This window comes from Sipha flava, unplaced genomic scaffold (genome assembly GCF_003268045.1).
Source record: "Sipha flava isolate LNK unplaced genomic scaffold, YSA_version1 176_pilon_pilon, whole genome shotgun sequence".
NCBI classification, from domain to species: domain Eukaryota; kingdom Metazoa; phylum Arthropoda; class Insecta; order Hemiptera; family Aphididae; genus Sipha; species Sipha flava.
The window spans coordinates 1,110,713-1,123,579 of NW_020272062.1; the positions used below are offsets into that span (position 1 = coordinate 1,110,713).

The 12,867-nt window shown below is 34.8% G+C and overlaps 1 protein-coding gene across 5 annotated transcripts in view; it reads left to right on the forward strand.

The window, feature by feature from the left end:
* Positions 1–12,867, forward strand: part of LOC112680358 (polypyrimidine tract-binding protein 2) — a 122,852-nt gene that overhangs the window by 64,640 nt on the left and 45,345 nt on the right. For all 5 annotated transcript variants that reach the window (XM_025550432.1, XM_025550434.1, XM_025550435.1 and 2 more), the window contains one exon: positions 4,655–4,804. In XM_025550432.1, coding sequence (XP_025406217.1) covers positions 4,655–4,804 — 150 coding nt within the window. The remainder of the gene's footprint in view (positions 1–4,654; positions 4,805–12,867) is intronic.

A 12,867-nucleotide genomic window follows, 5' to 3' on the forward strand; every position in this document is an offset into this window, starting at 1 on the left:
TTTTTTCCCCACTCTTTATCAGACCTCTACAAAATGAGCTTAACATCTGATTGATAGCAACTGCTGCGTCGATATATGTGTATAAATATATAAATATTTGCTTGCGATTTGACCTTATAGAATTCCACGTGACAATATGCGGTTTTGATCATTTTTTGAAACAGTTTTTTCTTTTTATTATTATTACTATTGTTATTATATTTATATCAACATTTGACATGTGTGCAAACTAAAGCCTCAATAGGGAACTCGCTATGGATGATTGACAAATACGCCAGTAACTTTTTATGTATAAATAAAAAAAAATCGTTGTTTCTCAAACAGAATTTTGACGAAGGCGTTGCTCTCTACTCCTATTTCACGTCTAAGATAATATTGACTAAGGAAATCTCCCGTCAAGTATTGCGTTTGTGAAATGCAATTTTCGCAAAATCCCATTTCTTGTATATATTTGTTTTGGTTCTGTTGCATTCGGGTTTATTCGAGAAATGCTTTTCATAGATTCATCATCGTATACTGTCAAGACAGGTTCTTAAATAATGTTTTACGATTGACGCTCTCTTGCATACTTACTGTTGTTTGACTTGCGAAGAATGTTTTTCTCGACAATCTGGTGACATTGAAAAAATTTATAAGTTCACAGTTTTTGTACGGAATATTAACCGATTTGCCTTAATTATGTACATGTTTTGTCGGAAAATATTACGTGATTAATTTCGGAATGCAGTTGTCTCGGATAATAGACGTTGTCGGCAGCCGCAATCGTCGAGACATTTGTTTTGCTCGCACATACGAAATCGTTAATTAACCCTTCAGTAAATGTGGTGACACAAAAACGTATATACATGTCTGCTGATAATTTAACTTTCGGGGTTAGGCTTGTGTAATTTAATGACTAGAATATGCGTTTGTATGCACTTCGGTGTAATTTGCGGACGGGGATAATTGATCCCGCGTATCATATTGCGTAAAGTTACGCGTTTTCTGTGTATATAATATATAGAGGTTTCCAATGGAATCGAATTTCGAGTGGTTCGGACGCGCTGTTAAGCTTTTTGATAAGAATGTAGAGGTAAATATTCAAACACACATAATGTGTGTTAATACCGTACGTTTACTATGAGGGAGGGAGGGAACATACGTGCTATGTGTAGATTATGATAACGGCCATCGCACGCGTCAATCGACTTGTTGACATCCACCCTCTAGTTTTAGAAACCGAGACGAACTGTACTGATTGTCATGACAACCCGATTAAAAACACAGGGCGAATAAAAAAAAAATAATAATAACAATCGAACACTTATATATTACACGTGGTGGTGAGAGTACGATATTTCCCTTGGTTTTCGTTGACGGTGTGATGGTCTTGAACTCATTGTCATACGCAAGTGTGCACTAACATGCACAAATGCCTTCTACACATGAATACACAAGATCCACTAGCAGGTGTCGATAGACGGCTGTCAAATACTGGCGAGGTGTAATAGAAAAAGAGAAGGGAGGCACGAATAAAAAGAGTTGGTGGACACGATAAAAGCGAGGGAGAAACATATAGATAATGTGGCGACGGAGTGGGTGAGGGAAGAGATGGTATAGAATGAAAGAAAAGCGTGTTGGCTGAAGACGCTATTAAGTGTATTATGGATTATGTATAGCCAACATTTTTAATAACATCGTTTACCAGTCAGTGTTTTAAATATATATTATTCTTTATTAAATTTCCCTCACTAAGGCTGTAATAATGTTTGAATGTGGTAGTTGGAGAGTTAAGGGTGGGAAAGTATAGGGTGTGACGTGCGCTCGCCCGAACCGAATTTGATGGTTGAACGCTTTTAGAGGTGGTTATAAAAAAAAAAAGAAAAAAGTTCGATATATACTCGGTGTCCCGTTTGCTCGTTATACTATGAAGCCTTGGCTATACGATTTTTCATTTTTAACAGGCGTGAAAAAAATTGCATATGAAATCCGAAATAATGTATATTTCCTCTATACGACGGCAATGCCGGTGTTCGAGGGCCGCGCGTTATTATTACGAAACGTAAAGGATTTATAAATTTTACTTTATCATTTTTTTCTTCCTTCCCCCATTCACCCTTTTCCTTTCCCTTCTGTCGTCCGTATATCCGCTTCACCACGTATCGTATTTACTGTAATCACGTATCATGTTGTAGCTGTTTCGAGCCTCTCTTGTTGTTACCATTTCTACGCGTCTACTATAAGGACGCGAAAGTTCTTTGCGGATGTCTGTATTTTTAACAGGGGATGATGGTTTTGCGTGAATGGTTGCTAGGAGTATAAAAATAATTAAAAAGGAAAAATTCCTTATTAACTGGAGTACAAAAAGTGGACAATAATTATGCATGTTAACCAGAAATGAGTAAGGGAAAAGTTTTCCCCCCCAGTCCGTGACGTTCGCTTGCCCGCACCGTGTGCTAAACGCTTCGGATAATTTTAAAGGAGTTCTTAGATGAATTATTTATTGTACACATGGAATGGGCGCTCATACTGTTGTTGTAGAGTTTGTAGAGAACAGCGTCCGACATTAGTTGAAGTTGTGAACTCTCTCCGTGCTGTGTGTAGGGTGGTGGGTGGTTTGAGACGTAAATTTTCGGCTGGCATTATAGGTTATTAGGTCACTAAAGAGCAGTTTAAAATCATTACGATGGTAATATAATCGAGATAATTGAGAAAGAGAAACGGTCGCGTATTACCCCCCTCTCTACAACGGAGAAGAATCCAGTCAGTCAATGTGCATATTACGCTTGTATATGTAGGGTGTATTCGCTGTTTACCCTTTATATCTCTCTTTTCCTATTCTTCTGTCGTTTAGATAATATTTCTTCTTACATAAATTGATAAAACTTCTCATCGTCGTCCTCTTTTTGTTGTTTACTCTGGGACGTTTTCAGCAAAATACTCGTTTGTTCTGTAAAGTTAAAATTAAAAGTCCATTTCAAGAAAAATCCCACTACCGTCCATGTCACGTCTTGCCACCGAATCACTCGCCCGAACTAGCTGCGCATAAATGTGCGTATAAACATAATTATATCTCTAAATTAGCTTTTCGTTTTGGAGTAATTTTTTCCCCAATTAAACATAAAACCATATATATAAATAATACACTTCATCGAAATATTTACAGAATATTCGAATTTTTATCCAATGTTTTACGTGTGATATGGTTTTGCGTACATTATGTTGATATTTGAAAATATTATTGAAGCCTATTCTAATGCTTGTTATTTTATGTTATTGTTAAATACTATTAATTACTATGACAGGGGTGTTACATTGCATTTTCTATGCAAGTTTGAAAAAAAGCTTTCAATATTTTTAACTCAGTAAATAGTATTATTTTATTTATTGAAAATAATCTATGTTACGAAAATGTTTTTTTCATATACGTATTAAAACTTATTTACTAAATTGTTTAACTAAATGTCTAGATGAACGCGTATTACCCGCATAATTAGTGTATTTTAAATTCCATGCTTTTATAATATTGTGCTCTAACTACGTTTATTTTTTCTGTAGGACGCTTTGGCCCGTATGCTTACTTCAAATTAAAAAAAAAAACTAACAAATAATTATAAAGCAAAATATGATTTAAATACTTTGTAATTAAACTAAGAGTGTCTCTTCGATTCATTATTAAATACTATAAAATCTGTACATCCGCAATATAACACATTATTAAATATTTTCATTATAAGACTTTTCAATAACCTTAATTATTTTTTATAATAGTTATTCTTATAATAATATCTGTAAATTACGTTTAATCAAACCTTTGAGAAATTTGATACTAAATAATGCCATTATGTATATTGCAGTACGCCTACTTCTGATTTCATTATGAAAATATAAAAAAATTAAGATAAATACTAATAAAAGAGTGGTGCTGTAGATTAGGTAGTAAAAACCAAATCGAAAAATCACATATGCATGACAATATAAACTAATCAATAAAAAAAGATTAATAATAAGAAAGGCTTATAATGTGGTTAAAAGGAACTTAAATTAATTTTGATATTTGAAAGAAACTTTTAAATCCTGGAATCCTGGGTATCTTACGTGTTTCAGAATTTGCATTATACTTGCTAAAATGTCCAATAACTTAATAAACCAACTGTTTCAGTTTTGGTTTTGTGGCTAGTAACTGATAAATTACTGATAATTTGAATTTTTCCTGGTAATAGTCGGGGAAATTTTTCTGAACGGTTATTAAAATGTTTGCCTGGATAAATTTAATTTGAGTTAAGGAATTAAAGAAAAACAACAAAAATAATGCAAACAAATACTCGTGTTTTATTGCAGTTGGTATTCATTAATATATTAACAGTAGGTACTTCAATTATCCTGTTTTTAGTTGAACTTTGTATTTAGGAACTCACTCTACCTATTCGAAATCATGAAACTACTGTTTGTGATTCTGTTTACACGAGTAGGCGTCTAGGTCAACTTACGCGTTGTAATGATTTTTTTCTCTTTTTATTTTTCTGGGGGCTACATGCGGTAAATAATATACCTCCCCTATCCAGGCCGCAAATTGAATTCTCGTTGTCTGCGGCAGTCCAATTGTGTGCAGCTGGCGTGCGGCCCGAAATTGTCGTCCACCACCTTTTGACCAACGTTTATTTTCTGTATACAGGTCAAACTAGACAAAACTGCCAACAACAAGCCGTCCCGAGTGATACACATACGCAACATACCCAACGAAGTCACCGAGGCTGAAGTTATACATTTGGGCATTCCGTTTGGCAAAGTCACCAATGTGCTTGTACTCAAAGGGAAAAATCAGGTATGATAACAGTTCGATCGTATACGTATAAATGTAATAGAATATGGCATGTAGCGGGAAAGGCGGAAATAAATGATAAAACAAGTTTTTATTCTTTTAGCTTATGAAACGGGGTTTTGATTTGAACTTGCTGGCTTTAAATGGCGTTAAGAGCATTAAACCGTCGAGTTGTTATAGATTAAGAGATAGCGTCACAACTTTTTGAAGAGTTCAAATTCTGTTTTTACATTAAACTCCTCATTGGTTAAAATGTCATATTTGCCGTTTCTGAAAAAGTTTAGAAAGTTTTCAAATGTTTTAATTTATTTTAATTTATCAAACGTTTTTCTGCAACAGTATTTTATTTTACTGATTATAATGCCCACTCCCCCTCCTAAAGTGATATTACAAAATAAATTAATCTTTCATTGATAGCAACATTTGAAAAACTTATCTAACAATATGATCACAGCACAAGTTGGAGTCTTATTTTTCTATCAAGGGAAATCATTATTCATTATTTTTCACAATATTCTTAAAGAAAAATGAAATTAACTCATTTAGACGTTTGATAAAAGCGTAATTTCAACTCGCTTTGCATTATCTGATATCGTTGTTTGGTATTCGTAAAATCATACACTACAGATACAGATTACATTATACACATATTTTTAAATGAATCATGATTCGGTGAATAAAAACTATTAATAGTTGGGACTCAACTGCTGTCACATATTGTTATTATAGCACTCATAATCACTTAGTTTTCAGACCCATCCTCTCTCTCTCCGTTGTTGTAAATTTTGTCTCCCGCTAATCAATTCCATCTTTTAATGTACATGTACATGTTCGTTGCATGGCTATACAGAAATCTAATGAAAATTATTAACGGAAGAACCTGCAGGCCCATAGCTCTGTATTTATTGACATTCGCAGAAGTCGCGTATACCCTTTTAAATTGATCAGACCCTATGATTCGCTTGCGTCGCCTGTGTACTCGGTCTTTTGCCAGAAGTTATAGTGAGAACTGTTGTGCCTGAAGCTATGTGCAGAGAACGTGGTGTCACGACTTATATCCATTGTCTTCCACCACCGTCTGGTCGATAAAACAATAGTATTAATAACAATAATTACATTTTTTTCCCCCTCTGGCTTATGCTCGCGTGTGTAAACCGAATAGTATCAGTTATATATATATATATATATATATTTAATATGTGTATGTGGATGGGAGGGTGAAAAGGTGACAAGATAAATGCGAGATTGTAGGAAATCACGATATTCCTCGCCCTACTACTACCCCCCACATAATACTTCTTACCCTATCACACCTGAGCCGTTCAAACGTTTATTCTCGGTGTTGGGTTATTTTTTTTTTTTTTATTTCGACCCTGATGTATCACAAAGAACATACGCACACGATGCATGGGTAAATAGAAGTATTGTAGCGGAAGTGCAAGCGAATAATAATAATAAAATAAATAAATAAAAAAAACCCTTGTTTCGACGGTCTTTATTTTCCACGTCCGGGGCCAGTCGACCGGAATAATATAACTTTCTAGGCTGTAAATCCTCCTCGGTGTGCTCTCGACGTCTGACGTATTGAGGAACAGTTTTCCCCCGAGTGCGCATATCTATAATATGTATATATGCACGCAGACATGTATGTATGCACTATGTTTGTGTGTGTATTTATTTGGCGAGAACAAAAAATTGTCGAGAAACGCCTTGAGCCGCATTCGTTTTTTCTACATATATATGTGATTATTATTGCATCGTATTTTCTTATGTTTCATCCGTTTTAGGATTTTATGGTTAAGTCATGTGCAACCAATGCGAATTTATATTGAAAAATTGATAACCATATTCTATGCTCGTTTTCAAACCGTGATAAATTAATTTATTTTTCCTTTCGTCCAAATCTCTCATTTCAACGGGTATTTTTTGTTCCAATAGTGTTATAATTTATTACCTACCAATTTATACTTAATGCAATATTTAATGCATAGAGATAATCGGCTATGGCGAATACAGATCTGTCAAGAAACTCATTCATTACGGTATAGAATTTTTATGAGTTATTTCTACTGGCCAAGAAATTTAGGTAATAAATTATTACGTAATCTCTTAGGCGTTCTCTCCTGGTCGTACAATTTCTACGTCCATTTTTACGTATACAATTCCTTACAAATTAATAAGTAAATTAGAAATATAATTCGATGGATATTAATTGAATTAGTGTTCTACACACTACACTTTTGTGAATTAAAACTTGATAAATTTTATGATGAATACATGTATACCTACCAAGAGTAAAAAAATTAGCGCATTTTATCAAAAAATCATCTGCTGTTGATGTGCTTATCAAAATTCAAATAATAAGAACTTGAAAACTATTCCTCATGTTTTCAAACTATTTATGTGTAAGGTAGTGTTTACATTAAAATAATATACTAATCGCTTCATATAAAATATTTGTTCGTTTACCGTCGGACATTTGATAAATTATAATTAACCTTCTACCATGTAGGATATTCTAGAACTTATTATTAGATAATTTGTTTTCGGCTATGGCTTTTTGGTTGTACCTGTGTACGGTATTCGAATAATTACAGTTATCTTCTCAGTATATTTAAATAAATGGACAACAGCCATACATGATAGCAGAAAATCTATTGTTTTCGTATTTATATATTCCTATGGAAACTTTAAGTTAATACTGATTGCCTCGATGAACCGCCGTGCATGTCAAATAATCATTTAAAATATTCAAAAGAGCTCAAGCTAGAAAATCTCATAGGTATTGCATCGTAATTAATAGGGAAAGTGCACAATTTAAATTCATCGGTTTATAACAATATAATTAATCAATCCATAAAGTTGCAGCATTTGACGCTCGCGCAAGTGTATCTACCTCTAACGAGGGGAAGGAGATCAATCCTTCGAGGTTTTTGCCTGAAAAGTGTTTTTCTTCTTTTCTGTCGTATTTAATGCATTTAATACCACATCGTAAAATGTTTTGTTTTACATTCCACCCGTATACCACCGTCTCATCTCGCCGTTCATGTTGTCAAATCAGTCGTAGAACATTAAAAAACATGTATAGGTGTTAATTATTATCACTGATCTACAACAGAAGTAGCCAACTTTTAAAGACTTGTGACTTATGTTATGTTAAATTCCTGAGCTATTCTAGGTTTGTCTTGATCGACCAAAAATGAAAAAAGTTGTCGACGAGCAAAAAATTTTTTTCATTTACATGCATTTTACATGTTGCACTTCTTTTATTTCTTCTATTTAAAATAACCTTTATTTTATACGGAATATCCATTAGATTACGTACATTTACCTACATAGTTATTCAATCTCGTTTTTCATAGTTATTTATTACTATTATTGTTACTACATATTGCCTTAATTAATTATTATTCGTAAGTTGAACAAAAAAATAATGAAAGTGAGTCACGATCAATTCTAACTCCTCGTATTGCGATCGACCTGATGGTCATTCGCACTCCATAGAGATTCAACATTATATATTAATTTGCTTGTTATGCGTGGGTTGGCGTATACTCGGTGTGAGAATTTTTAATGGAGAGAATTTGTTAACGAGCTACATGCAAAATGCTTAAAAGTACGACTATGACGACGGTCAAAGTTAAATTCCATTATTCCATTAATATCTTGGATGAATAACGAGCTATATCCGTCGTCACCGTTTCATTTTTCCTTCTCAGTATCTACGCGAAGTGTAGTAGTGGTGGCAGCCGGTAAATAACGGAAAAGGATGAGTCCAAATAAAGCTCATTATAGACGTTATCGATTCGAGCACGATGTGTACACGTTTGTCCGGTATAAGAGTGATAGCAGTGGCGGTGTAGCGGAGGCTTTGCTAACGATGTCTTCTCAGCTGGGGTTCTCGTTAAAGGATTACTTTCTTACCTACATGTCTGAATATATATGTATATATTTATGTATTCCTAAGAAAAATGAAATAAAAATTTAAAACCATCATTGGTGGTATATCATGAGGACGAATATAATATAATATGAAAATGTTCAATGTAAAATATAATCGAATATTTTGTTATTTTATTATTAACTCTTAGAGTAACACGAACTCGTTTTGCATTTTATTAAATATTTTATTTTTTCACGTATCTGTGATTTTTTTTTTTTTTTTTTATGAGAAAATAATCTAACTTGAATTACTTCAATGTTTAAGTCGGTAAACGTAGTTGAATAACATCATATTTTTTACTCTCCCCATATAATATAATAAAAGTGTTTTTATTATACATGAGTGTATATATTGTGTGTGTATAATAAGGTGTTGTATGCGAATAGAATTCGTATATTGCCTGATATAACTGATTTAACTGCTAGGTCTTTTAAATGACGTCTAACGTTAAGTTTTGTGAAGTAATTTTGGTTTTTTTTAGACCATTACCAACCGTACAAGGTACAAATTCCTAGAACTACAAAACTATTCAACTGCATTTCCTGACAGCCATAAGTATATTCATTGGGTTTGGCCGTTATAGAGTAACGCGAGTAACGAGCAACGAATAACGAGGGGAAAAAATCATGTGAAGTTTTGAACGGTGTCATTTTGTTGTGTAATGAGAATACCGCATTCTGCATCGGGTTTTATATGTATTTTCAAAAGTTTTCGAAATCGTTTTACAACCTTCCATTTTTGTTTAGTGCTTTTTGCTATACGATGATCGCTTGTGGGTGGGTGGGTAATGCACGTCAAATTAACCTTTCCACCCGGACACTCTAGTGCTTATACACTCCATACGTATACATATGTAGTACTTGACGCACAAAAAATCCAATTTATTATTATTTCCACAGTCGGCGGTTTGCTTATTTATTTTTATTACTATTATTTTTTTTTTATCATTATTATACCGTCCGTCATATATATATATGTATGTGAGTAAGTGTATGTGTTCGTAGAGAAGTATTTCGTAACCAAGTTCGGTCGAATGAAAAAAGTTTAGAGGTCTGAACGTACAACGAGAAAAAGACAGTTTTCAATTTTGCGGTCACAATGGAGATCGTTTTTCGCACCGCGGGCCACTTTTGAACCGTCATGCTGCTATTGCGCACGTCCTGTTACGTGTGTGTGAGTGTATATGTGCGTACGTACGTACGTACGTGTGTGTATTTGTGCACCCGCTCGTGTATGAGTGTGTGTGTTGTGGACGTGGTCCCTGCAGATGCTATTGTAGGGACACGCGGGAACCCGAGCCCGAAATTCCTTTATGACGAATTCCGCTGGGGCTCTTTTGTGCGTGCTAAGTGGAGTGGCGATGTTCCATCATCGTTTAAGGCGATTGGAAAATTTGTCAGTCTTTTTTTCTCGGTACGCGGTCAACGATTTCCGTAGGGTGGAAATCTTCTGGTCCATTATTTTCGAAGTTTCTCTCGGCCGATTAGTTTTACTTCTATTCTATACGGTGCGAACCGTAAGCAAATGCAAAACGCATCCCAAAATACATAGTGGCTCAATATTGTTGGTGATAGTATGAGGTTTCACTTTGTTTTCGTCAGTAGTAAACTCTTCTGGTGCTGCGGTACGTGGAACACATTATACATGTGGATACATGTGTGGTGTGTGGTTTGGTTTTAACAAGTGAAGCCTATGTTTCTGTTTTTTTTTTGTTTCTGGAGAAAATTAATTTGGTGAAATATCACTGTACACTTTCTTTTTTCATTGCGTGTAAACATAAGGTGCTTCCCATCTCAAATTCTATCGATGTGTAATTTTTCAAGTTTATTTATTTTTTTTTGCTTCGCATGAACAGCGGTTTAACAGTTGAAAAAAATTACGTTTTAAAGTGTCTTGGTATATAACTCCCATTAATAATTACACACTGATATTGAAACTTGTTTTATGTAAGCAATAGTCGTGAAAAACGATGATCTCGACGATTCCACCTAACTTTGACCATCACAGTATGTACATAATATATTATATATTTATATGATTTATTAATTTTTTATCAATTTACGATCGGTATGTTATAAACACTAAATAAAAAGACGATCTGAGAAAAGATCTTTTGCACACACGTTAGTAGTTCCATTGAGCGTGAAAGCATACTCGAAAAGAGCGAAAAAGAGTAGAAAAGTTGAGATAAGGTAATGGGTAGGGTTATAAGAGGGAGGGAATGATTGAGAGAATGAAGAGAGAGAGTGAATAGGTTTTTGTAAAACTGATGGGCAATGCGCTTTGTGGCTGCTTTCGCCGCCGCCAACATCGTGTGTGCGTGCCTCCGGGCCAAACGTAAGAAATTCGATTAAATCCCTCCGTTCGTCTGCTTTCCTCTTCTCGAACGTTTCACCTTTTAAGTTCTCCTTCTCTATCCTTCTCTCTCTCTCTTTCTCTTTCCCTTTCTCCTACTCATTCGCTCTCATGCTTACTCTCCCCTACCTATTCACCGTCAACCCCGACTAAGGATAGTGAATAACAGTGGAATGACGTGAAGTGGGGAGGCAGACAACATCCCTAATTGTGTTTGACATAATTAATGTGCGTGCGACAGGTACGTAAACAAAACCACTCTACCTCCAGCTCGGTTGTAACCACCCTGCAGCCATCGTCAATGCGCGCACGAGTACCTATGAAATAATTGAATACGAAAACATTTATATACAGAAACCAAACACTGCTGAACGCCGAAAATAACGTTATACGTTATCGTTTGTAATTTAACCGGCCAAATGAACCATACGCGTGTGTTTGTATTTGTAGTTATGTTTATGCGTATGTGTAATTGTAGGTGTGGGTATATTTTGCGCGCGCGTATGTGTATGTGATCTTTGTCATTATCGCACTCGAATGCCGTTTTAAGTTATATTACCCAATGAATTCTATGCGGAAATAATTATACATTGACGTCCGGCCGCTGGTGAGGAAGGGGCAATAGTCGTTAAAATATAAACTATAATGGTAGATGCTGGTGTCAAATCTTTAGTTTCTATACTAGTGAAGTACCAAGAAAGACAACAACTATAAAAATAACTGTCCGCAATTGTATGAGATTTGGAGAAAAGCGAGTGCAACTATATACGTATATAACTATGTACTTTATTAGTTTTATAACGGTGTGTTTTTCTAAACTTTCAGTAGTCTTGAAAACCCGTTAAAAATTACACATAGCATTTCATTATAAATCTGACTCACATAAATGTTAAAGGGCACTAATTTTGAACGTTTGCTATTAGTTTCTTATAAACAAAAAATATTGCAAACCCTTTTTACCCACGTATAATATATTCATATGATAGAACATAGTATTACTTTATTACTTATATATTATATGTCATTTTGTACGATTGAGTCATGAAATTCAAATATTTTTATTATGTCAACGCATTATATGGAAGTTCGTACACCGGAACGCGTGATCAGCGACTTCGTTCAGAATTGCGGATTTTTCGAGTTCGACCATTCGCAACACTTATCATTACATCTTTTCCCTAAAATGTTTAAAATATTACGCTCCGTAGGCTCACCTAATTTTTCGTGTCGTGTCAGCCGTTATTTTTCTTTTCTTTTTTTCACATGAATTGTCCACGCAGTAATATCACAAGTACATTACAATCGGGAGTGGGTTTGCGTAATGTTTGCTTCGGAGTAATCGTTTCAAATAAGATCGTACTACACCGAAACAATGACCCACCACGGCATACGTGTGTACACACTCATCTCTTATAATAATATACAGATACGTATGTATGAATACGTATTATGTATGCGCATGCGATAACCATTAGTACTGGTCGTGCTCGCTGTTTCATTTATTATTAACACGCGAGTAAACGGTGTGTGCACGCATTACTACGAAACAATAACGGGTTGACTGGTGGACTATGTATTATTTTATATTTTGTGCCGTCGACGGTTGTCAAAATTCGTCTTTGATTTTCAGCAAACCCACGTCTAGACGGGACGCGGGGGCGTCGTCGTGCTTAAACCTTGACGAACAGGTCGTTGATGAAGTCCAAGGATATTTATATTTTAGTCTATAGTGTCGTGTTTAGCACATGAACGCCAGTTACTTCGAAAA